We start from the raw sequence: 25,862 nt of genomic DNA on the forward strand, positions 1-25,862 counted from the left end.
CATTTACTCGTTACTTATTATTTCGTGTCTGTCAGTGCTGTCATTTCGTGTTTATAAGTGGAACGTGAACGAGAGCGTGGTGTCCTGACCGCTTCCTATCACCTGGAATTTGTCACCTGTGTGTGGATTCCTCGCTCACTCCCGAACTCCACAACTTGTTAAACCCTCGCGTGTGGCCACAGCGGGACCTGAGCCGAGTGTCCCCGGAGTGAGGCAAACACCCCGTGACACTGCTTGTCTCTGTGCTAGCTTTACTCACTACGAACGGGGCTATTTGAAAGAAAAATGAAGAGAAAAGCAAAGTTCCTACTATGGTGTGTGTACGGTGTGGTGTGCGAGGAGCGGTTGTGATTGTGGTTGTGGACGCGATGGACTTGTGTTTGTGCATTCACCGCCTGAGTGTTTGTGTGTGTTGTGTGGCTGTGTGGATGTGTGTCACCTGATGAGTCCCGTGTGTCATTCTGTGGTGCTTTGTGGAGGATGGTTTTCGAAGGACAGACTGAGAATTGCCTCTTGTAGGTGAGTAATTGTCACAGTTTGTGGAAGGTGAAGTGAGCCGCATTGCTTCTCTTCATTGCTGCATATAGGGTATCCAGTTTGTATTTTATGGGGTTGTATTATTACATGCTTCTGGAATGATTGTCTCATGAATTCTTGTTAAGTGTTGCTTCCTTTTGGGAAAGTGTTTTTGTGACATTTTATGATGGTGGTTGTTATTAAGTATATTTCTATGGTGGTTATTTGATGCAGTAGGTGTATGATATAGTGTGTGTTCAGTGCAGGGTCAGCAGAAGACTAGGTAAAGTTTTCTCCTTGAAGTAAATTTGCTTTGATTTTTGGTGGTTTTGAAAAATAATTTGAGTTATAGTTGTTGATGTTTCTTGGGAGCCATGTCATTCTGAGGTGTGGTGCAGTGTAGTGCCTCATTGTGTCCCTGCCATGTTGTGGTTGTGACTAAGTTTTAGTTGTAAAGATGTGGTTTGTTTCCAGGAGTTACATTTGCTTCCTCTAGCCTTGCAGTACAGTGGCACAAATCCTCTAATTACCCAGCCACCTAATTACTTTACCTCTATGTTACTCTAACACTTGTGGCTGTAGGTGGCCTATTATCTTCCTTATCTCCCTTCTTTTCCTGTATGGCAACTGTTGGGTATTTAATTTTGTGTGAGTGATACCAGGTGCTATACCTTGGGGAAAATAAGTTTGTTAAGTAATTTTTAGAAATTAATATTGGTATTTTTCCTGGTATTTCTTGATTTGGCTTGACAAGGAACTTGGCAGGAAAATTTAATCTATGGGTTCACCTTCCCTCCTTCCTTCATATTCAAAATTTTAACAAGTCTGGGATTGAGGGTGTTTGGACTGAGAAACAAACCCTAACCCAATGTAGCCTCAGAGAAGGTAGCTTTTGACTGCACTACCCTGTGAGGAACTTGCATACAGAACTGCTGTCATGCAGTTTTCTTGTGACTGTTATTGTTAAAATTTGATCCTTATAATATTGTTAATGGAAATTGGTTCAAAGAAAGAAAAATGTTAATTAGTAATTCTAGTATGAGGAGATATATATATATATATATATATATATATATATATATATATATATATATATATATATATATAATATATATATATATATGTATAATTTTTTTTCTCAAATTTCCCTAAAGGTGTATGTAGGTGTGATGCATCAGACTTCTATATGTATCACAGCATATATTCTCACCATGTATAGCAGTGTCCTTGTGTTAGTATATGATATGTCAGGACAGTGTATTACATCATTTAGAGAGCTGTATATCTCATCCAATTCCTTCAATGACCCACCCAGAACTATAACAGCTCACAAGGTGGCTCAGCATGACAGCGGGCTGTGGGTGTATTCTATTTTATTACTCATTTGGGTACAGTGAATGTATTTTCTGTGACTGGAGATTTTTTATTTTTTCTTATTATTTATTTCTAATTAGATTGTTTTCATTCTGGGAGACCTGTGGTCAATTATGTATTTACATAGTTTCCTTGATTTTTCCTTTTTTAATTCCTTTCTAAGTAAGGCTTTTCATGAGCAGTGGGTTTCTTGTACACTTTTACACACCAAGTGTTTTGCTGTTAAATCTGCAAATAATAAGTTGCTAGTGAAAGTAAGAAAATTGTATGGCATTTATACAATTTAGGCTTAAAAAAAAACATACTTTCTATTTTGTATAATTTTCCTTCAAAACAGTGTCTGAAAATCAAGGGGATTTTCACAAACTCTTCCACACCAACTGTTGTACAAGCATTCAGACCATTGACTGTATTCCCCTCATTGGTTTGGTGGATTGCTGCTTCACTGGATTTCTGTTGTATTATTACTCTCTCTCTCTCTCTCTCTCTCTCTCTCTCTCTCTCTCTCTCTCTCTCTCTCTCTCTCTCTCTCTCTCTCTCTCTCTCTCTCTCTCTCTCTCTCTCTCTCTCTCTCTCTCTCTCTCTCTCTCTCTCTCTCTCTCTCTCTCTCTCTCTCTCTCTCTCTCTCTCTCTCTCTCTCTCTCTCTCTCTCTCTCTCTCTCTCTCTCTCTCTCTTTCCAAAATCTTGCTGTTTTGAGGATTACTATCTCTGTCATGGTTGCAGGCTGCTGCACACCCATGTAATGGCTCTCATACCTACTTGTGTCACACTTCCCTTCCATATCTGAAGAATGGGGCCTTTTTGACGTTGATACATGTGTAAAGATTTACAACTTAATATTATCACCCAATGATACATTCCATGGCATATATACACTACTATCTATGACACTACTTGTTTACCAAACTTTGTCAGTCCTTTCAAATACAGCAATGTGTACAGCTGCTACAGGAAAGAGCATCACTTCAATTCTTAAATCTTTATATGTATTGAAGCCAGTCATTAGGTAGGTACGTACTAGCAAATTACAGCACCAAGATTGGACAAATTTCATGCAAGTGAAATGTTTTTTATGAACAGCTACTGTTAATATAGTGTCATCTTTGCAATGTATTTAGTGCAGTGCATTTGATTAATTAAGTAAAAATATCATAGCTAATTAGAAAAATTTAGCTATCACATTCCCAGCTGTTGTTTATGTTTATACTCTGAAGAGTATGATCAGCAAATTAGTTGTCGCTTCCTAAGATGCCTGAAGATGTATAGATGTTTGTATAAGAATGCTATCTTCAAAGTAAGTGCTTTGCCAAAAGAAATATGTTGATGAAAATAAATATGCCCCATAATTTCAAAAAAATTATCTTAAGAATAAGTCAACTGTCAATAAGTAAGTAAATACTTAGAAAAATAATTAGGTAAATGAAAAAATAGAGTTAGTTGTATGGTGTCATATAAATGTTTGTATCAGCTTATATTAGATACCTCTTACCCTGACTCTATAGAGTAGCTGTGTCATACAGTGGTGATGAGTAGAGCATCCTATAATTATTTTTGTAGAAATGCTTTTCCTGAAGAATATTTAAAGTCTTGGCCAATGATGCTGCAGGAGTCAGGAAACATGCAGTGTGCAGGTTCAGCAGAACTACCATTAAGATTGGACAGAGTGGTAGAAGATAGTAAGAAGGATAACATTGTACAGTAATGAGCAAGACATTCAGGACTAACTTTTAGGAGTTGACGACATTGCAGAGATAAGAGAGACATTCAGGGTTGTCTTTTAGGAGTTGACGACATTGCAGTGAAAAGCGAGACATTCAGGGTTGTCTTTTAGGAGTTGATGACATTGCAGTGATAAGTGAGACATTCAGGACTGTCTTTTAGGAGTTGATGACATTGCAGTGATAAGTGAGATATTCTTCTTTTAGAAGCAGATGAGACAGAAAGCTTTTTATTCCACCCTGTGTGAGTTAAGGCTCGGTATACATGAGTCCAGTACTACTCCTGTGGACAAAAGACGTATTATCTGTGTAAGTGGAAGTAAGAAAAAATTTCTCTCAAATCAGGAAGCATCTCCCTCAGCAGGACATGTAGAGACAAGGGGGAGGGGCTGGAAGCCATCTGCCTAAAATTAATTGCTTAAAAGTGCTCCATGAAATAACTTCCATAACAACTATTGGTCGTTACACCAGTGCTAAACTACACCATTGATCCATTTTTCTGAGTGAAACTAGTGAAAGTATTTCCTTCAACCAATCATTTTTTCTTTAAATACATTTTGAAAACTCAGTCTTCATGATTGATTTTGATTGATACAACAATTTATTATGGTATGACTTATTGAGTGGGTTAGATTCCTTTACATTTCACTATGAAAATTCATATTTCATGTTTAGTTTATAAGATTTGTATATCTTTGTTTTGGTTTTTTACTGGTGTCTTTTTGTTTCATTATTATGGTAACTCAAAAAACTACGTACGTGTCCTGCTTTTGTGTGTCAAGGTTAGTTAATAAAAATGGTTATCTTGATTTGATTTGTTTAGTAGAGAAAATGTCTATTTGCTTCAGTATTATGAAATAGTAGGTATGCATTATGCCATCATATTTTGATATTTAGCCTGTGAAACTGCATGTAATGGAGTCAGATATTTACTAGTTTTAATTTCACTGTCATCAGTAGCTATTATCAAATAGCTATGCTTTTTTTTTTTCCTTTTTTTTCAAATTATTTAATTATAATTAGTATTTTGAATTTTTTTCTTCATCAAATTATTTGATTGTAATTAGTATTTTGAACCACTCTATTTTTCACAATTTTGATTTCTCTCTCTCTCTCTCTCTCTCTCTCTCTCTCTCTCTCTCTCTCTCTCTCTCTCTCTCTCTCTCTCTCTCTCTCTCTCTCTCTCTCTCTCTCATAATCATTGAAATGTGTAGTGTCAGCATTATTTGTTTTTAATTATTTACTTATTATTATTACTATCATTTTTTTTTGTAATTATGTTATGATATAGTTTTCAGAAAATCCTGCACTTTTAACCTGAACAACAAAGTATAGGTAGGGGAGGGCCAAGTAGAACTGTTAGAGGTTGGAAGGATGATAGTTTAGGGAACAGTTAGGAAGTTGAATGATAAATACAGATGATAGAAACACATGTTTGACCGAGATGACTGAAGAGGATGGTTTTAGTTGCATTGAGTGGATAGATGAAGACAATAAGTTTTTAGGTCATTGAACAACACACGGTTTCTTTTACCCCAATCATAGATTGTAAAAAGATCATAGATTTAACATTTTGTAGTTTTTTTTTATGAATTATTTAATTCTTTCTGTGTTGGACACCTGACATTGCTTTGAGGATTGGAGGGTTGTCATTAATGGAGAAGACTAGAAGAGTGGGAATATTTATGAATTGTAGGAAGAGAATGGGTGACTGGACTGGTCCAGTGGAACAGCACTGCTTATATGTATAAAAGAGCAGTACCCATCTACTACTGCAGTGATAGAATGGCCAGAAGGAGAATTTTTAGGTAGCTAAATGTGCAAACAAGAGAAGTTTGATTATCAAAGATGTTTGCCAGAGGCAGTAACAAAGGTTCACCAAAATCCCTAAGAGGATAACCAAGATTTAGTGAATAGTTGAAGATTACCATTATGAAAAGAAGGTTGTGAGCAGATACATGCTTCAGACTCAGAACCTTTGTGTTAAGGATCAACTCAGTCTTTGAAAGAGGAAATTAAAATTTGTAGGTCAGTAGCTTGAAGTTACAGCTAAACTCGTCTTTCTTACAATGAAGTTGAATCTAGACAAAATTCCAGCATAGGAGCACAGTTACAGACAATATAGTAGGGACTCCATGAGAGCCACGAGCACTCATTACAGTTTAGAATACGTACCATAAGTTGTGTGTTCATGAACTGAAACTCACCAGTTGTATATAAAAAAAAAATTACAGTTGGTGAATTCATGATTATATGTGCTCAGAATACTAACTTTCAATAATTTACTCATCACAGTACATACATACTTCTAATGTGAAGTTCACATTAGAAGTATGTATGTACTGTACATGCTCTCAGGCTAATCTACTCTACACTGGCAAAACTCTCTTTTGACAACTTACCGAGAACAAACCTAATAAGTGATGCCTCAAATGCATATGGAAATGCCCATGTTTTATTTAATACTTTTATATGAAACTCACCTTTTTCTACTTTTGAAAAATGAATATTAAGAAATCAAAGCAAAACTCAAGAATGTCTTTCAAAAGAAAAATGGTTTTATCTTAAAAAGAAATTAATATTACTTGTACACATACATTCCTACATCTTCCTCCAATATTCAAAACTATTTAGGTAATTCTTATATGTATGTGATGTTTTTAAACATTTAAACAATTTACATTAGTATTTTCATTGTGTATATATATATATATATATATATATATATATATATATATATATATATATATATATATATATATATATATATATATATATATATATATATATATATATATATATATATATATATATATATATATATATATATATATATATATATATATATATATATATATCTCTCTCTCTCTCTCTCTCTCTCTCTCTCTCTCTCTCTCTCTCTCTCTCTCTCTCTCTCTCTCTCTCTCTCTCTCTCTCTCCAGAATCAGCCCAGGCTGTTATATCTCCCACTGTAATGTTTCTGAGTGACTCATACAAGCAAATTCCACACATTAACTTGAACTTTGATGGTTATTTCAGTCAAGTGGAGCACCATGGGGAAGGGGTGACACACCACTCATATCTGGGATCTTAAGAATGTGAAGCAGCTGGGGTAACTTTGACAATCTCACTTTTTGTTTATGGCTTTGTGCATTAATGTTAAGTTATTCATTATTCATTTAATGACTATCTATTGAGGTCAGTGAGCACTTGTAGTTTTAAATGGCTGACTCTGGCATCAAGATCTCTGCAAATCCTAGATTGTTTAGGGATGTTCCTCATCATTTATTTAGTTGTTTATTAAGTTTTCTAAATTACTTATCTAATTGATGTATTCATATAGTTTTTGATATTCTATTTCCATGCCTGACTTTCTTTTCAATGTTTATTTTGCCTGTGTCTGTATGTAAACTTATAGCTGCTGTACTGCTTGCATAGAAACTGCAGGAATCTTGTTACATGCTCATTATTTATTATTTTCTTTATTTAGCTAATAAGATCAAAACTACCTTTAGTTCTGATTTGAAGGACGTCCCTTTGTCTACTAAAGCTTGCCTAAGTGTTTAAGATTTGTCAGTTTAATATGACTCTGTATGTAGTCCTTTATCTTCCTATGGTAGTGGGTAAGGGCCTGTGGTGCACTCTTCAACTGGGATGGGTGAATACTACCAGCAAATTTCATGTGCGTCATAAGAGATGAGAGAACTGGGAGCCCCACCTTTTTATTATTTCCACAGTGAGAGACTTATGATGTTGTGTGTTAGCTACCTCCATTGTAGAGATTCTTAGTGTAGTATATTGACAGCTAGATAAATATTGTTCATGGTATCCCTTTATAGACTTTGACAGGTGTTTGTGTGTGTGTGTGTGTGTTTACCTATTTGTATTTACCTATTTTTGATTACAGGGCCCAAGCCGTAGCTCTCTATATCCTGTCTCTTTGTCCACACTTGTCCAATTTTTCCTTCATTTGACTGACACTCGCTGCACACACCACATCCACGCTCAGTTTGTTCCATGCATCAATGCTCCGATACGGGAAGCTATACTTCTTGATGTCGCTCGTGCAGGAGTCCTTCAGTATTTTCTTTGGGTGTCCTCTTAGGTAATTACTGGATGCCATCGTGATCAGGCTCTCCCTATCCAATATGTCCACTCCATGTACTATTTTGAACATTGTTATCATATCCCCCTCTGACTCTTCTTTCTTCCAACATGCTTAATTCCAGCCTATTTAACCTCTCCTCATACGGTACCTCCTTAAAGTCTGGTATCATTCTTGTTGCTAACCTCTGTACTCTTTCCAGTTTCTTGACATGTTTCTTCATGTATGGTGACCAAATTACTGATGCATATTCCAACTGTGGCCTAATCAGGGTGGTCAATATTTTCTTTATCATGTTCCCGTCCAGGTAATTAAATGCCCATCCTATACTTTGGAGCATGCTGTACGTTTTCCAAATATTCTATTAATGTGCTTTTCTGGAGACAGATTACTCTGTACAGTCACTCCCAAGTCTTTTTCTTCACTGACTTCAATTACAGTCTTCCCCCCAGCTGGTAGTCTTTATATGGTCTATATTTACTTCTACCCATTCTCATTACACAGCTTTTGTTGGTATTGAATTCCATTTGCCACGTCCTGCTCCATTCATATATTTTGTCCAAGTCCTTCTGCAGTATATTACAGTCATGCATATTCCTCACTCTCCTCATAATCTTTGCATCATCTGCAAACATATTCATATAACTTCTCACTCCCTCTGGCATGTCATTTATATAGATCAGGAACATGATGGGACCAAGCACCGAACCTTGGGGAACTCCACTGGTTACCTTCCTCCACTCTGACTTCACTCCCTTCACTACCGTCCTCATTTCTCTACCTATCAAATAATTTCTCATCCACTCCATCAGATTTCCCCTTATTCCTCCGATGCTACTTAACTTCCACATCAATCTGTTATGTGGTACTTTATCAAATGCTTTTTTTTTAAGTCTAGGTATACACAATCAACCCATCCATCCCTCTCTTGTAAAATATCGACCACTCTTGAGTAGAAACATAGCAAATTTGATACACACGATTTCCCTTTTCTAAAGCCAAACTGTTTCTCACTTAGTATTTCTTTGTTTTCCAGGAACTCACACCACTTGCTTTTGATCACTTCTTCACATATCTTACACATAATGCTGGTCAAAGAAACAGGTCTATAATTCAATGGTTCCATGTGACATCCACTTTTGTAGATTGGTACTACATTTGCCCTTTTCCATTCTACTGGCACCTGTCCCGTGTTGATAGATGTTCTTGTTAAATCTAAAATTGGATCTAGCAACTGCTCTTGACATTCTTTTAACATTCTTCCAGACACACCATCAGGTCCCATTGCCTTGTTAACATCTAATTGACTCAAAACTTTTGCAATGTCACTCTTTGTTACTATAATTTCTTGCATCCATCTTGTCACAGGTAACATCCGTCGATTGAATTGTGTTTCTTCTGTGAATACTTTGCAGAAATTTTCATTCAATTTTTCAACAATGACACTTGTATCTTCATATATATATAATCTCCAACCTTTAATTTATCAACTTTTTTTTTGTGTGTAATTTACCATTGTGTGTGTGTGTGTGTGTGTGTGTGTGTGTGTGTGTGTGTGTGTGTGTGTGTGTGTGTGTGTTTTTAACACTAGCACTAATATCTTCCCCAAGGCCAATACCACAGGAGACAAGTAGGTAAATTGCTAAAATGTTAATAGAAAAATGAAGATTGGGTTATTGGTCAGCTCCTTTTGTAGGCATCTTCTTCACTTGGAATCTTCTTTGCTTCATGTGTTGAGGACAAAGGTGTCTGCATCTCATGTTGTTGGTGGTATTTGTTAATATATATGCAAAGTTTTTTTATGTGATTTCTGCCTCAAGATAAGAAATTGTTGAATAACAGTTTCCATCTTTTTTTTTAAGGAGTTGGAGAAAGCTATATTTTGTCCTGTGGTATCTAACTACGTACATGAGTTTATGAGTTGCATCTCTCTTTTCTCTAAAATTGAGAACTTTTTTTCAGATTATGCCATTCAGTGATCACTTGCTACATTTTTATGAAATATCCTTTTCAGAATATTGTGTACTGTACGTAGCTACTTATTTATTGATCGATTGATTCATGTAAAGCTAGGAATTTTTCTCCCATATTTCAAAGATTCATTTTACAACTTCTGTCATTTCTTTCTATGGAATTCTGAATACAGTAAACCCTCGCTATCCCGAACCTCTATATAACAATTTTCGAATATAACTACTGCATTATTCTGGCCAAACAATCCTCTTGGTATAGCGAATTCGATTCAGTAAGTAGCAAACTCAGTTTGGCGAGTGAGGAGCAGTTAGCTTCACACAGCCTCGTGGCCCTGCAGCCCCGCATGGCTCACTGCCTCAGTCTACACCCAGCATTTGTTGTATACACTCTGCTGCGCTTGTCATATTATTTTACCTTGCTGACGCCTGACACATGACCGAACGACTTATCTGATATAGCGAATTTAGGTCGTTATAAAAGATGGATTACCGACCCTTGGATACAACAAACTTTCGGTTATAACATTAGGCCTTTCCCCCCAATTGGTTCGTTATAGCGAGGGCTTCCTGTATTAATTATTTAGTTTTATTTTCCATCCTTTCTCCAAACTCTTAACATATTCAATATTCCATTTGCCAACCATAGCATTAAAATCTCCCTTTTATTACATGCATATATATTGTTTTTAATGTGCAGGGAAAAGGAAAAATTACCTCTTTCATTCAGAATCCTGTGAAATCTGAAGTGTAAGGAAAATTATTGCATTAAAAACCAAGCAGGACAGCAGTTGTTATGGAGAAAGGTAATATAAGCATGGCTCTTTTCCCTTACACACACAAAGATGTGTTGAGACGTGGAACAGTTTGAATGAAGAAGTGGTGTCAGCAACGAGTGTGCATAGTTTTAAAGAAAAATTGGATAAGTGTAGATATGGAGACGGGGCCACATGATCATAAAGTCTAGGCCCTGTAAAACAACAACTAGGTAAATACACACACACACACACACACACACACACACACACACACACACACACACACACACACACACACACACACACACACACACACACACACACACATGGATGCTTGATACTTCAAGGCATTTATAACTGGACACTCTGGCTTTCTAATGATGTGTCCCATCTTGTACTGACTACTAGGAAAATGTCCTAATTTAATCAGGTGGTGTGTTATCTCTCTTCACTGGTGCTGTACTTGATCAAAATTGTTATCAGAGCTAAAGTTAATGAGTGAGGCTTGTTATTGTGTCCTCATTTATCATTACAGAGAGAGAGAGAGAGAGAGAGAGAGAGAGAGCAGTACATAGTGTAAGAGAAGGAATGTATTGAGTTCCTAATGTATGTATGAATATGACTTTTGTATCTTGGAAATAAGAGGGGAAAGTTCCTATACAGATGCTATCCATTTCTCAGAGCTACCTCTCATTTAGACATTTTATGAATATGAATAATCAATCCCTGTTGACAGATTATAACTCAAAAAATTTCTCTCTCTCTCTCTCTCTCTCTCTCTCTCTCTCTCTCTCTCTCTCTCTCTCTCTCTCTCTCTCTCTCTCTCTCTCTCTCTCTCTCTCTCTCTCTCTCTCTCTCTCTCTCTCTCTCTCTCTCTCTCTCTCTCTCTCTCTCTCTCTCTCTCTCTCTCTCTCTCTCTCTCTCTCTCTCTCTCTCTCTCTCTCTCTCTCTCTCTCTCTCTCTCTCTCTCTCTCTCTCTCTCTCTCTCTCTCTCTCTCTCTCTCTCTCATAAAATGAAGAGTTACATGTCTGCTGCTAGTGTACAGGATGTGTACTTGAGATGTTTAACTGATATGGTTGATAATGTGTGTAAAGTGAAGTAATTGTTAATAAATGGAACAAGTGAAATTTTATTTCCTTGTAAAGATATCAATGTGAATTAAAAATGTTTTTAAGTACATCTGGTATAGAGTAAAGTATGATGATTGTCTTATTGTTTTGGAGATATTCATTAGAAGTTTGATAGCTATGCCTTTTTGTGTAGAAAGAAGGGATATATTGTAATGTGCACTGCCCAAACAGGATTTGGGGCCTGAAAAAATGCATTAAATAAGTTTGAGAATAATGTAGGTACTGGTGTTGCAAAAGGATTACAATCAGTGGATAGTCAGAATATTGAGAGGTTAAGATTATGTTAGGTAAAAGGATTGTCTGGGGATGTTTTTTTTTTTTTTTTTTTTTTTTTTTTTTATGAGTTTCCAGGACTTTTTTAGTGTTCTTCTCCAGTGTTCCACTCGTCTCATCTCATCACCTGAAATTTTTCCATGTGTTGATAGTATTGTCAGCTCTAATGAAATCTTGGTTATTGGTGTTTTACATTTTTACACTCGTTTCTGTCTGTCATCTTGTTGCCTTGCTCAAGTTTTGATTCCGTAAATATCACATTCTTGCACCAGATATTTATACTCATATACTACACTGGTCTTTATTCTCTGTCCTCATTTATTTTTCAAGTCTTAACTATTTTCTTTTATTTTTATTATTTTTTTTTAACTATATTCATGATTTTCTGAATTTCATGTTGTTCACATATGCATAGAATTTTTACTATATCATGAGATTACTACTGAGCCATAAGAAAAGCAAGCCGTCCCAATACCATGTTCTGTACTTGAAATAAAAAAAAAAGAAAAAAAAACCAGGATAGCTATAGTGTACAGCAAGACCATAACAGATTTTTTACCAACATTAGTTAAAATGCCTCATTTTATTAAAGATGTGGATATAATATTTGCAGTGGATTCCATAATTGGCAAGGAAGCAATATATGGAATTTGAAAAAAATGCAGTTGATATAAATGTAGGTCAGCAACATGTTTAGTAAACCAAGTAAAGGCAAATCAAACTCATCAAAACCTGTTCCAAGTCAGATGGAAAGTCATGGATTGGACTTTTAAAAGCTCTATTCTCTACAATGTGGTCTGATGAGATGAAAATTGGATTCTTTATATAAGATTAAGTAAATTGTGGCTACAGGGGATGCAGCAGTATATAGCAAGACATATGTTACTGCAAGTGAAAATCTGCAACTTCTCATGACTTTCATTACAAAATCTGGCAAACTTGGGCCTGCCTGCCTCGTCCCAGCAGACACGTGCTGCACCCACACAACCTTTGCTCACTTGCAGCAGCTTGGTTCAAAAGAAAGGATAAGAGGGTAAGAGAACTTAGAGGAAAGATGAACACCACAGAAGACAAGTAGTAGATGATAATAGTAACAATAACATTAAGATGACAAATAAATTATGTACAGTTTTCAGAAGTAAAGAGCAAAAATTTACAAGGAAAATTGAATTATGTTTGAGAGGGATGAGAGACTTGTGTAGAAAATAGAAATTGAAAATGTAAACAAGATCACATGAGGGAGGTGATATTGCTAAGGATAAACCTTCCAACCTTCAACCAGAAATGACATAGCAGTCTGTCTTGATGTCATGTCTTCAGAGGAAGATGGAAAGGGGATCTCTAGGCTGAGGTAGGGGATAAAACTTAAAATTTAAAGCATTTAGGATGGGTTTCCAATGATTTTTAGTGATATTTCAGATAAACTGGAATTTTGATAAATTGGCAAATGCTGAACTCCTGATGTGCTCACTTATGGGAGGTTTTATTGTGTATTGCTGCCTTTATTGTATGTTTCAATATAAGCAGATATGAAAAGTTTTGAGGTACATAAAGGTCTGTTCTAAGCCTTAGTACATCTTGATTAATTTCTCTCTCTCTCTCTCTCTCTCTCTCTCTCTCTCTCTCTCTCTCTCTCTCTCTCTCTCTCTCTCTCTCTCTCTCTCTCTCTCTCTCTCTCTCTCTCTCTCATAAATGTTTCTATTTTACATAACACAGAAAACAATGCCGTAGATCAAATTTCTGCAAGGAAGTGTTGGACACACAATAGGTCTTCATAGAAAATGTAGATGTATTGATTGGTAGTGAAGAAATTGTGTCTGTAGACACGTATATTCATTATACATATTTCCTGTTCTATCTTGATCTTTTCTTAGCTCAATGACATTTATATGAGGAATCATTAACAACAGAAGCCGTAAAGTATTTGCTTATACTAGTATATTTTCACAATGATAGTGAGGTGCACTGACATGTCTTCATTGCTTTTAGCTTCATATTAACTTTTGAACACTAAGTAGAGTACTATTTCTGGCAAAAAAATTTTTTGTCTCTGATCTGAGTGGGTGACTAAAGTTATATATATATATATATATATATATATATATATATATATATATATATATATATATATATATATATATATATATATATATATAATGAAAACTTTAGTTCCTCCAGAATTTGATACAATAATTTGAATGTGAATAATTCTGTCTTATTTGATTACTAATAAGAAGCGGTTTTTCAGATAACCAGATGACAGCGCAAACAAATTTAGGAACTACTAATATTAATTATGGCATTTTTTCTTTCAATGCATAAATTGTTCTTCATTATTAGTTCTAGGCCTTGAAAATCCTATCACATGGTACTATGTAGTGCTTTTTTATTAAAATTTCTTCTTGTGAATATTTTAACCAGGAATTTGAAGGCATTAGAATAATAACTTACAGCATGTGCTTTCTTCAAGGAGTGTGTAATTAAAACTTTTCATTCTCTCTCTCTCTCTACTTAAGGAACATGAGCATCAGAGAGGGTAAAGCTGGGAGGCGGAGCGATTCTGTGTGGTCTCACTTTACCAAACGCTGGACTGATGAAAAGCATTATGTTGTGATTTGTATTCACTGTAAGCAGAGGGTTAGTGCAAAAGTTGACAGGCTGAGGAGACACTTGCGGAAGTGTATCTCGTGTTACATTATCCCAAAACCTGACATTGAGGGAATGGAGGACTGTCTGTTGGCCGGCTCTAGTGATCCTCAGCCAATAGCCTCTGAGTGTCCCTCTGTAGACGCTTCCTCCTCCGGGCTTTCTCCTCCATGGAAAGTGGAGAATGTCCTTATTGATAGTAAGGTTAGTGAGTGTCGCTCTTCTGAGTCACTTGTGGGGATAAGCGTTTTGCTACTCCAGCTTGATGAGTCACACTATTATTACTATTACTGCCACCTTACTGCTTGGAACACACCTTTTCCTCCCTCGCTTCTTTGACCACTGAGAGCTAGGCTGATTTATGCAATTGCAATTGTTGAGCTTTTGCTTCTGTGCAGGGAATATGAATGCACTTTTAGATGCATCCATGTGTGTTATTTATGGGTTAGAAAACTTAGCTTAATTCTATATACTATATATATTTATATGGACATTACATGTTACTTGGTAATTTAATTTCAATCTTCAACTAGCACAAATACTTGACATTTTGAATATTCATTTGTAAAACAAACAGGAAAATAAGTAAGTGTTAAGAACTTCAAAGCAATACTTAAACTATCAGGGAAATGACACAAGAAGTAAAATGTGATCTACTAAGGGAATATGTAAATGTAGGGAAAGAGACTTTATGTGTAATGGAGTGATGAACATGTAGTTGTTAAATGATATTTGCACCACTTACATCTATTTTTTTATATATATATATTTTGAATGGTATTTTGCATGCATTTGATTTTATGTATAGACCTATTATAGAAGTGTATACCTGTTGCTTGTTTTACATTGTTCCTCCCAAGTGTGTGCTCCAGAGGTTGGTCCAAGGGCTGAGTGGTGGAGAGGAGCTTGTTTTGTAGCACACATTATTGTTCTCACAGAAGTGTTGTGCTATCACTGCTTTACTTGCTGCTGTATGCTGATGCTGGGATACTCAGTATGTTGTATATGTTCATGCAATCATGTTTGTTGATTATGGCAAGTTAGTTACATGCAGAAGTTATCCACATCTTGGTGACAAATACTGTTGTTCCCTCAGGATTCTCCTCACTCCCCGTCCGCAATGGCGAACCAGCAGTACTGCCTCAAGTGGAACAACCATCAGTCAAACTTGCTACGAGCCTTTGACCGCTTGCTGCAGTCCGAGTCGTTCACTGATGTGACGCTGGCTTGTGAGGGCAAGTCTCTGCGGGCACACAAGGTCAGTTCCTGCCTAATTTAACAGTATGATTTATGGAGTGACATTAGCATTTATAACAAAATACCTGTCAGGATCAGATTAGTATGTAACTATTTTAAACATTATCAGTATGTGGGAATGTTGTTGATGATTCTTCTTTTCCAGGGTGAAAAAAAATGTGAATATAAACAAATCTAATGAATGTTAGGTACTGAAAGTTTCCTGTATGTGGAACACAAAATTAATATGTTTGTCAAGGACTTGTTATTTCACTAAGTCTTTGAATGCTTACCTTGACATTTCCTTTCTGATTTGCTGTTTTGACCTTATTTATTTGTTTTATGATATTTAAAATGTAATTGTATCCCATCAGTGCTCTATCCTCAAATTTATATCCATCCATTATTATGTCTATTTTCTGATTCTCAGTCACAACAAGAAAGTTTCCATTTTCTTATCAATTTTTCACACTACAAATGTCTTACTCTCTATCCTTGCTCTCTCAAGTATTCCAGTGCTGTCCTCCTAACAAACTCGATCCCCAGACTATCACTGTGGTTGCTACTCATCAAGACAGTTAATACATGGCTTTCCGTCTCTTTCATAAACCTGTGTTCTTTTCACATTACATAGACATAACAATGTAAAAATCTCCCTTCACTTTGCACCTCCCCCTATCTTTCATAAAACCCACATACAACCAAGCCTGATCTGGGCCCAGACACACCCACAGGCCTGAACAATCTTGCTGAGTGTTGTAAATGTGGCATTGCACCTCCCAAATCTTCCAACATCCACCTCATTGGCATCCAGGAGTACTGCTGTTTGGAAAAATGCGTAGAGTTCATCTGTGATGTTCCATTGGCCAGAATGAAAATATATATTAGTCCAGAAAAAGAAACAAAGATATGCCTTAATTTCTTTGAAGTATTCATATTATAAAACAATAACCCCAACTGCAATATATTTCCAGAAGTAGAATTCTTTTATTTGGAAGCTTAATTGTCACATTGTTTAAGCCTTTGCCTACATTAATCATAAATTATGCTCCCGCCTTCTCCCATCCATTCAGGAAATCTTTTGTCCTTTAGGGAACTTGTAAAGTCTGATGGGAGAAATGTATATATTGTGAAATGTATGTTAATGAATGTGATACAAAGATAATACATACGTACGTACATTGATTTTATGAAAGTTGAGTCAAAAGATAAACTTAATGTGCAATAAAAAGAATTGTAAAGCTTGTCTCAGACACTTCAAAGCTTCAATTAAATTATCAGAACAGAGATATTTTATTATTGTTGCTATTTGGAGAGAAAATATGGGAATGACTGGCTGGATTGCATTAAAAGTTTTGAGTGTTGATATAGGATGAGGTCATTTTAAAGAACCGTGAAATTAAGGTACTGGACAGTTATGTTGAATATTGCCATTTTGTTAGGAGAGGTGCTTTGTGATTATAAACTTTTTTTTCTAATCCTTATTGAAAAGTTTTGAGAAGGAAATGCCTGGTGTAATGGTGGGCTTATGCGGAGTTTGACCTTAAATTTTTACCATAGTGAGACATTAACTCCTGTCTGCTGTGACACATTTTTGTCTATCTTTTAAGCATAGGGTTAGCCCCAGAGGTCAATCTAACCTATCACAGTAACTCTATTTGTCACATCTTTGACATAATTTAAGAAAATGTATAGTTATAATATTGTTATTTCATCTGGTTAGAGGTAATTTGGTCAATATTAAACTTGAAAGGGTGTATTATCAGATGGAGATTTTACTGAAAATTCTGCCTTCCTCTTTATTTACATTTTCCTTAAAGTTTTTAGCCTCCCCTAAGCTCTCAGAAGTAGAAATGAACTTAAAGAAATATTAATTTTGTATGAAAGTAGTAGAGGTAGCCAGCATTATCTGGTTGTGGCTGTTAAGTTCAGCTTCACCTCTCCAATTGCACAGCATGTGCTAGGTGTTTCACTTAGATGCTTTGTAGCTTCACACCTCATGTAAAGCATAATCATGGTTTCAGTGCAGAGTTAAAGAACAGTAGTTTTTTCATGGTCTGTAGCTGATTGGCCTCTGACCCAGGGGAGGGTGTTTATATGAGGCTTTACATCTAGCAGCTGTGTTAGCACACTCATCTTGGATATTATCTTGCCTGTATGCTTCAACTTTCTATTGTTTTTACCTGGCACATTTAGCAGCATCAGCTTGGTGGGCTTGTTGCTGTTCCTGAGTTTCTTGTACCCTGAATATTACTATTCAAGCTCTCACACATGCTGAAGCTCTACCTGTAATGCTTCTCCTCTTTAGAGATGCATCAAATCATAATCACTAATAACTGGGCTGATGTTAAGGTCAAAGTTCAAGAAAACTGATGATCAAGAAACTGCTGGCCTTTTAATACCATTTTTCAACTATGCAAAATTATGATGTAGCTGAGTAGTCAACCATTAGTTAGTTGAATTGTGATTAGTTGGTGCAGTGTTGCACAATATTACATAAGTGATCAGATTGGTTGAGAAGATATTGTACTATGTTCCATCATTCTAGAATGAGTCTATGACAAGCAACAATAAAATTCAATAATCCTTATCAATTCAGTTTCTCTACTGCACTATGCTTCTTATATGGTATTGTATATTTCTAGCACTTGTATTATCTTTATGAACATGAAAGTTGACTTCCCCATGCAACTGTTTTACCCATCCCCACCAAGTATATAGAGAATATACACATGGAAAAATTCTCTTGCTTATTGTATAAAAATAATGATAATGATAATACATGATGATAATGATTTGTGTTGGAGGAATGAAGCTATGGACTTCTCCATTATATTTTTATCTCTATATCTCTATACACATAGCTAACATGACCAAGTCCTTAATTTTCGAAATCCTCATTTAAGAATTTTGTTCCAGTGCAAGCATCTGATGTAAAGTAATTGTGGCTTCTTGTGTTCCTTTCATCAATAAATTGTTTAATACAAGAACAGTATGTGCATGTTGTGGCTTTTTAACTACATTATGTTTGCAATGGACAAATAAAAGACACGTCTTATACTAGTGATTCTATCGTATTGGTGCTACGGATCCCGAGTTTTTAAACAGACCTCACAAAACTCACTGTCATTTCACCCTTTTTAAGTCATTCATCTTTAATGCATTGAACTTTATAACCAATGAATCCCATTTTCTCTTCTTCTGTAACCCTTCTTCTTCAGGTGTACCTGTGGATCATCTTGTGCACTAAGAAGTTGTTTGCCAGAAACGACCCTTTCTCTGAACAGACTTCCACAAGGTAGTCCTCATTCTCATTCCTTTCCTAAACATCATATACTAGTGCTACTCTGTCTTCATGCCACCTACCTTTACACCCTTATCACTCAAAGGTCTAAAAATTTCTCACTCATGACTTTATTTATAAAAAGTTTACTAGCTAAATTGTTGGTATCCATGCATAAAAGTCTATGAAGCACACACACACACACACACACACACACACACACACACACACACACACACACACACACACACACACACACACACCCGGTAGCTCAGTGGTTACAGCGCTGGCTTCACAAGCCAGAGGACTGGGGTTCGATTCCCTGGCTGGGAGGAGATATTTGGGTGTGTCTCCTTTCACGTGTAACCCCTATTCACCTAGCAGTGAGTAGGTACGGGATGTAAATCGAGGAGTTGTGACCTTGTTGTCCTGGTGTGTGGTGTGTGCCTGGTCTCAGGCCTATCCAAAGATTGGAAATAATGAGCTCTGAGCTCGCTCCGTAGGGTAATGTCTGGCTGTCTCGTCAGAGACTGCAGCAGATCAAACAGTGAAACACACCATAATGTAATGGTTGATATGCTCTGTTGACAACTGAGGGGCCTAGGTTTGAGTGGAAACAGGAACCTCTTGATGCATAGTCCTTATTCATATAGCAGCAAATACATATGGAATATAAATCAAGGCATTGTGGTCTTATTGTCCAGATGTGTGGTGTGTATGTGGTCTCAGTCTTACCCAAAGATTAGCCATTATGAACTCTAGAGGGAAATGGCTGACTGTCACAAGACCATTAGACTATCTTAGGTATATAACACACATACTTACATACATTGATTTTCATTTAGAATAATATTAAACATAATCCTGGTTTTTAAGGCGTAACAATTAGTTATAATGGAGACTTTTAAAAGTATACTCCTCCTCAATGAACTACATCATTGATTTTGTTCCAGTTTGTTTATTGGTCAAACATGATATTTAAATGAGAAGAAAGACTTCAAGAGATGGCAAATGTATATTAGTAGAATCACTGTATATGAACAAGACTACTATTAAATTGTTTTAACATATAAGCTATCAGCATGCATGCAATTTATTTTAGAAAAATTTTCTCATCCAGGAGTGTATGGTATCAAAATGTCAAGTATTAATTATATATACTGATATATCTAATAAAGCACACATAGAATTTCTACTGTGTTGACAATGCTGGTTCATAATCCATAGATAATATCTCATTCAAATTCATTGTGCTGTAGTTTTCAACTAACTTTCATGTGAATCATTGGCAGCTCATCCACAGATGCAGTATAACTGCAACACCTCTGATCTGTCTCCCATTACATATGTTTATGTAATTTAGTTCTTTACCTATTAACATTTTTATATTTTTGTGTTTATAAAATTAAACAGCATATGCAAAATAAAGCAGCAAAGTGAATAGAATACCCATAGTCTTACTGTCAGTACGCTCAGGCATTGGCTGAGTAGGGGAATTCCTCGTGAACTACATTGCCCTGTCTCCACGGGACCAATTATCAGTTTAACATTTTGGTGGAATGTACAATCAAGCAGTGTCACTCCTCATGCTTCACTTCATTCTCTCTCTCTCTCTCTCTCTCTCTCTCTCTCTCTCTCTCTCTCTCTCTCTCTCTCTCTCTCTCTCTCTCTCTCTCTCTCTCTCTCTCTCTCTGAGGATTAGACTTTTCTATAATTTGTTCCCCTCTAACAATTACTTATTTACATTGTAAATATATATTTATTTCTGGCTGTGAAGAATACATGAACACTTGGATGTTGCATCCATTGTGGGTTATGGCTTGTGAGGGAATAAGTAACGTGTCAGTCACTTATCTCTGACCTGAGTCACCTTACTGCACCAACAGGTACTCTTGAGCTACGAGACAGCACTGGAAAGTCATGTTGTCAAATGTTCATATTCATTCCTTACACAGTATAGTTTTATTAGCTAGATAAGCTATGCTTATTATTGTATATGAATTTCATTACAAGTTTAGAAACAAATTTATGAAAGAGAAATGGGTAGCATAGCTAACGGATTTTGGCAAGCTCCTGAATTTTTTTTTTCTGGCAGTAAAAATAGTATGTATCGTGCCAGGCTGGTTATTTGCATGAGAGGTGATGTTTCTGCTTTACACGTGTGCACTTCCTAGTACTACTTATATCGAAAGTACTGGAATGCCATAAACTGTAGATTGTGATATTGTATTAATGGTGAATATATATTGAATCAATATCTAGAAAATACAAGACAGAGAGAGAGAGAGAGAGAGAGAGACTTTTAAGTATACATTTCCTTGAATCAAGTTATGAACTGCCACTGAATGGAGTGTTTTCAAGTTACCTGTATTTAATTTTATTTTCAGTATAAAAGGGCAGAGGTAAAGGATCCAAGCTGTCAAAATGAGTTACTTGAGAAATGCCTCTGGTATGCGACAGATAGATGGTGAAAGTATTAAGAGTGTGTGTAAACAGATTTCATATGTCAGGTAAAGGTGAAGGAATGGATTATGTGGTTTGCATCAGGTCTTGCTTGATGCACACACAACATTCATGGAAAGAATGTTTGGTTTTTTCAGTGTTTTCTCTCTCTCTCTCTCTCTCTCTCTCTCTCTCTCTCTCTCTCTCTCTCTCTCTCTCTCTCTCTCTCTCTCTCTCTCTCCCATTTGAATCATGGATATAAGATTTTGTACCTATGTGTGAAACTTGTGATGTATAGATAAAGATATAGTAATATATTAATGAAAAAACTACCGATGCAGTGAAATGTGGCTGTGATGAAAATAAACATACAAATTCTTGATAAAAGATTTTGAAACAAACCTTGCAAAATTTGTGATACATCTGGCAAGGAAACTAATACGCATAACTTGCAGCATTTCTGAAGCTTTTCAACTTTAGCACATCCTGTAACCTGGTCAGCACCCAATAACTCTGGTTACAGTGAATATAGTTGCATTAAGATAGATAAAAATCATGTTACAATGAAAAAGGCACTTATCAAGTTATGTTAGTGTAAAAAAAAAAAATTGCATATAAAAAAATATGTTTACACCCTTTGCAGGGAACACTGACACTGAACTGCCATATTTCCAGCACACCTTGAAATTTATCTCTGCAACCCAGGTTAAGAAATACTGAATTGGTGAAATGTGAGGCAGTGATGACAAGAAAATGTGAGGCTGAGAATTTTGGTCATGTATAAGTTTATGAAATGGTATAAGGTAAAATTTATGAATAATTGTTTATGGGAGGGAATTGTGAAGGCAAATCTCTCTCTCTCTCTCTCTCTCTCTCTCTCTCTCTCTCTCTCTCTCTCTCTCTCTCTCTCTCTCTCTCTCTCTCTCTCTCTCTCTCTCTCTCTCTCTCTCTCTCTCTCTCTTCCAGGTATATTTTTAGGATTATATTGTGTTTGTCTTTATTTATACAACCACACTGTCCATGTATGTGTTAGTGTATAAGCATGATTGCTCCACTCATTTCTTATTATTTTTGTCTTCCACAGGTTGTACTGTCAGCATGCAGTAGTTACTTTGAGCAGTTGTTTGAGGAGCATCCAGATAAATCTCCCATCATAATCTTGAAAGACATGAAGTTCACGCACGTCTCACAGTTGGTGAATTTCATGTACCGGGGAGAAATCAATATTACCCAGGTATGTATGCTGTGTGAATGTGTATTATTTGTTGTTTTTTTTTTTGTTGTTATTATTATTATTATTATTATTATTATTATTATTATTATTATTATTATTATTATTATTATTGTTATTATTATTACTATTATTATTATATTTATATTTTACTTTTTTTTATTTTATTTATTTATTTATTTTTCTTATTATAGTGGAATCCCACCACTTGTCCACTTCATTAATTGTACAACTCATCATGTGTCCAATTCCACATAAAATTCAACTTGTCATTTGTATGCTTGCCTTGAATTTTGGATAGTTACTTGTTACAAGCTCCACCATGTGATCACTTCAGGTCAGCTTCATGCTAGTCTCCATAAACTAAGCATCATCTGAGCAAGCTTCATAAAACTTTGTGCTATTTCATTGCTATTCATTGTTGTTTTATTGATGATAGTCTAACCATGGGCTCAAAAAAGATCAGTGATTCAACCAAGACGAAAAGAAAATACAATGAGAACAACAATTTTATTAAAAAAAAAAAAAAAAAAACACTCATTGGGAAGTTTGAAAGCAGAACTCATGTCACCAACCTGTCTAAAACAATAATTTGTGAAAAGCAAAGGGTTTGCTTGATGAGCACTGATGCTCTTACTCCCTCCCTCCCAACCTTTCTCTCTTCCCTACGCTACCACCACCGCTGACTGAACATTCTGCTTCCTCTATTAACCTTTATGATTCAGATATACCTCATATTACTACCATTCTATATCCATTTGGTTGCAATGTAAGAGAACAGCTTTCAAAGCTTTCATATATTTTAGGCTTAAAATATTATTACTTAAGTTTAAAATAGCAATCATGTGGGTCTGGAATGGATTAATCCAGTTTACAGTATTTATTATGGATAAAAATTATTCATTATTCGTATAAATTGCAATTCTTGAAATGGATTGTGTGTGAATGATGAGGTTTCACCTCTTATTACCATTATTGTTATTATTTTTGTTATTGTTTTTATTATTATTATTATTATTATTATTATTATTATTATTATTATTATTTTTATTATTATTATTATTACAGATTGTAATAAGAAGTACCTTAAGGACTTAGATTTTATTTGAGTTGATTGATTTTCCATGGTTTATGTTTCTTTGCCATACTTAACGCATAAATAGATTTTGTGGAGTATTTTGATAATTAATTATAATATAATTTATACTTATGAATTTTTCTCTTAATACATCTTCACACTTTGTGTGGCATGGTTATGTGTTATCATTTCTTGCAATGGTAATGTTTTTTTCTTTTGTTGCAGGACATGTTGTCAGGCCTCCTAAAAACTGCTGAGACCCTGAAGGTAAAAGGTTTAGCAGAGGTGTCTGGGGACCAACCCATACCACCGACAGCAAACCCAGTCCCACCCATCCTACGGCTTGGGGTGAGTTGTTCAAGGGTACATTTATGTATTGCAACACAGGGCATGCCAAGATCTAGCCCTGTTGATCTGTCTACCTATGTGTCTGTCTGATGACTTACTCCTGGAGTATCTACTATATGGTACGACCAAACATACATGGCATAGGAAGGAAGCATTAGAATTAGAATGATCAGAAAAATTAACTCTTATAACTATGAGGATGCAATGGTTACCTAGTGTGTGATAATGAGGGCTTCCTGACCACAGAAAATAAACAAAAATAAAACATCATAGACTTTAGGAAAAAATAAATATTGTAAACAAGTTGATGATGGAAAAAAATGTAGTTATATATGTTTCACAGTCATTTATGCAGATATTGGTGTGGTAAATGTGTCATTTACTCTCAATGTTTGTAGTTATGTTGTAAAGACATGTATTAGTAGATTTGTGATGGTCAATACCAATAAATCATAAAAATAAGAGTTATTAGAGCTGAACCCTCCTGGTATAAAGAAGAGTTCTTAAATGTCATCACACCGGCTAATAATAGTTCCATGTCAGGCTTTCATTTTTTTTTCTTCCTCTTATTATTATTATTATTATTATTATTATTATTATTATTATTATTATTATTGTTGTTTTTGTTATTATTATTATTATTATTATTATTATTATATAGTGGATCTCTACATTTGTGGGGTTTTTTTTCAGGCTACCATACCCCAGATGATGCCTCCCACCTCCTCCCCTCTCACCACAGCTCTCAATGCACCGCTGGTCACGCCTCCCACTCTGGCCCCCCTTGCAGCACTGCTCACTCCTGAGGTAAGTCCTTCATCTTGTTTATTTGTTATGTAATGAAGGTATTGTACACTCAGAATCAAACAGTTATCTTTGATTCCTGGTATTGTAAGTTGCTGTTGTGATGTATTAGATTAAATTTTTATAGCATATGTATTATAGCTTCTAAGGATTCATCTCTATCTGTTTATATATATATATATATATATATATATATATATATATATATATATATATATATATATATATATATATATATATATATATATATATATATATATATAAACTGATAGAGATGAATCCTTAGAAGCTGTAATACATATGCCATAATAATTTAATTCAATACATCACAACAGTAACTTACAATACCAGGAATCAAAGATAACCATAAAATTACCAATGCATAGAAAATTGGTATTGTCAGCATCAGATGTGTTATCAGTGTCAGTTATGTTGAAATATCAATAGATTGTTGCTGTTTTTGCCATCTCCGTTTATCATTGTTAAATGTTTGATTGGTTTATTTTCATATTGAGCCATTCCATGACTTTACCATCATAAGAAATCTTCATGATACAATAAGTGCAAAAATATTTTCCGATTTAAATTTACATTTATTGCATATTGCACTTGGTATAAGAATTGGAAAATATGATTTTATTTTGTTTAGTTTTCTCTTTTTGTGGGTGAGAGAAGAGACAGCATGATGACATGATTACTAAGCAGACTTTATTGAAAGTAATTTTAAAACTTCATCTAAGAAATTTTTTTTTTTTTTTACCTCATCACTCACAATATATTGACTTGTCTTCACTAAGCAGACTTTATTGAAACTTTTATTCGTTGTCTGGATCCCACCTTTACATGTAAATGTTGGTATTGTAATAAGTGGAACTTTTCTATGCTTGCTGATATTCTTATGGTGTACTCTGGTGATCTTACTGCTTTCCTTCTTGGAAGAAAGGATGT

The 25,862-nt window shown here is 35.3% G+C and overlaps 1 protein-coding gene across 9 annotated transcripts in view; it reads left to right on the plus strand.

The window, feature by feature from the left end:
* Positions 1 to 25,862, plus strand: part of LOC123503551 (protein jim lovell-like) — a 38,141-nt gene that overhangs the window by 703 nt on the left and 11,576 nt on the right. For 2 of the 9 annotated variants that reach the window (XM_045253402.1, XM_045253405.1), the window contains exons 2-7: positions 6,649 to 6,721; positions 14,363 to 14,696; positions 15,589 to 15,750; positions 22,538 to 22,687; positions 23,988 to 24,110; positions 24,804 to 24,917. In XM_045253402.1, coding sequence (XP_045109337.1) covers positions 14,367 to 14,696; positions 15,589 to 15,750; positions 22,538 to 22,687; positions 23,988 to 24,110; positions 24,804 to 24,917 — 879 coding nt within the window. In that variant the 5' untranslated portion in view covers positions 6,649 to 6,721; positions 14,363 to 14,366. Of the gene's footprint in view, positions 520 to 6,648; positions 6,722 to 14,362; positions 14,697 to 15,588; positions 15,751 to 22,537; positions 22,688 to 23,987; positions 24,111 to 24,803; positions 24,918 to 25,862 lie in introns of all 9 variants that reach the window. The other 7 variants (XM_045253406.1, XM_045253407.1, XM_045253404.1 and 4 more) reach the window with 6 other exon arrangements.

Source organism: Portunus trituberculatus, chromosome 14 (assembly GCF_017591435.1).
Source record: "Portunus trituberculatus isolate SZX2019 chromosome 14, ASM1759143v1, whole genome shotgun sequence".
Taxonomy (NCBI): domain Eukaryota; kingdom Metazoa; phylum Arthropoda; class Malacostraca; order Decapoda; family Portunidae; genus Portunus; species Portunus trituberculatus.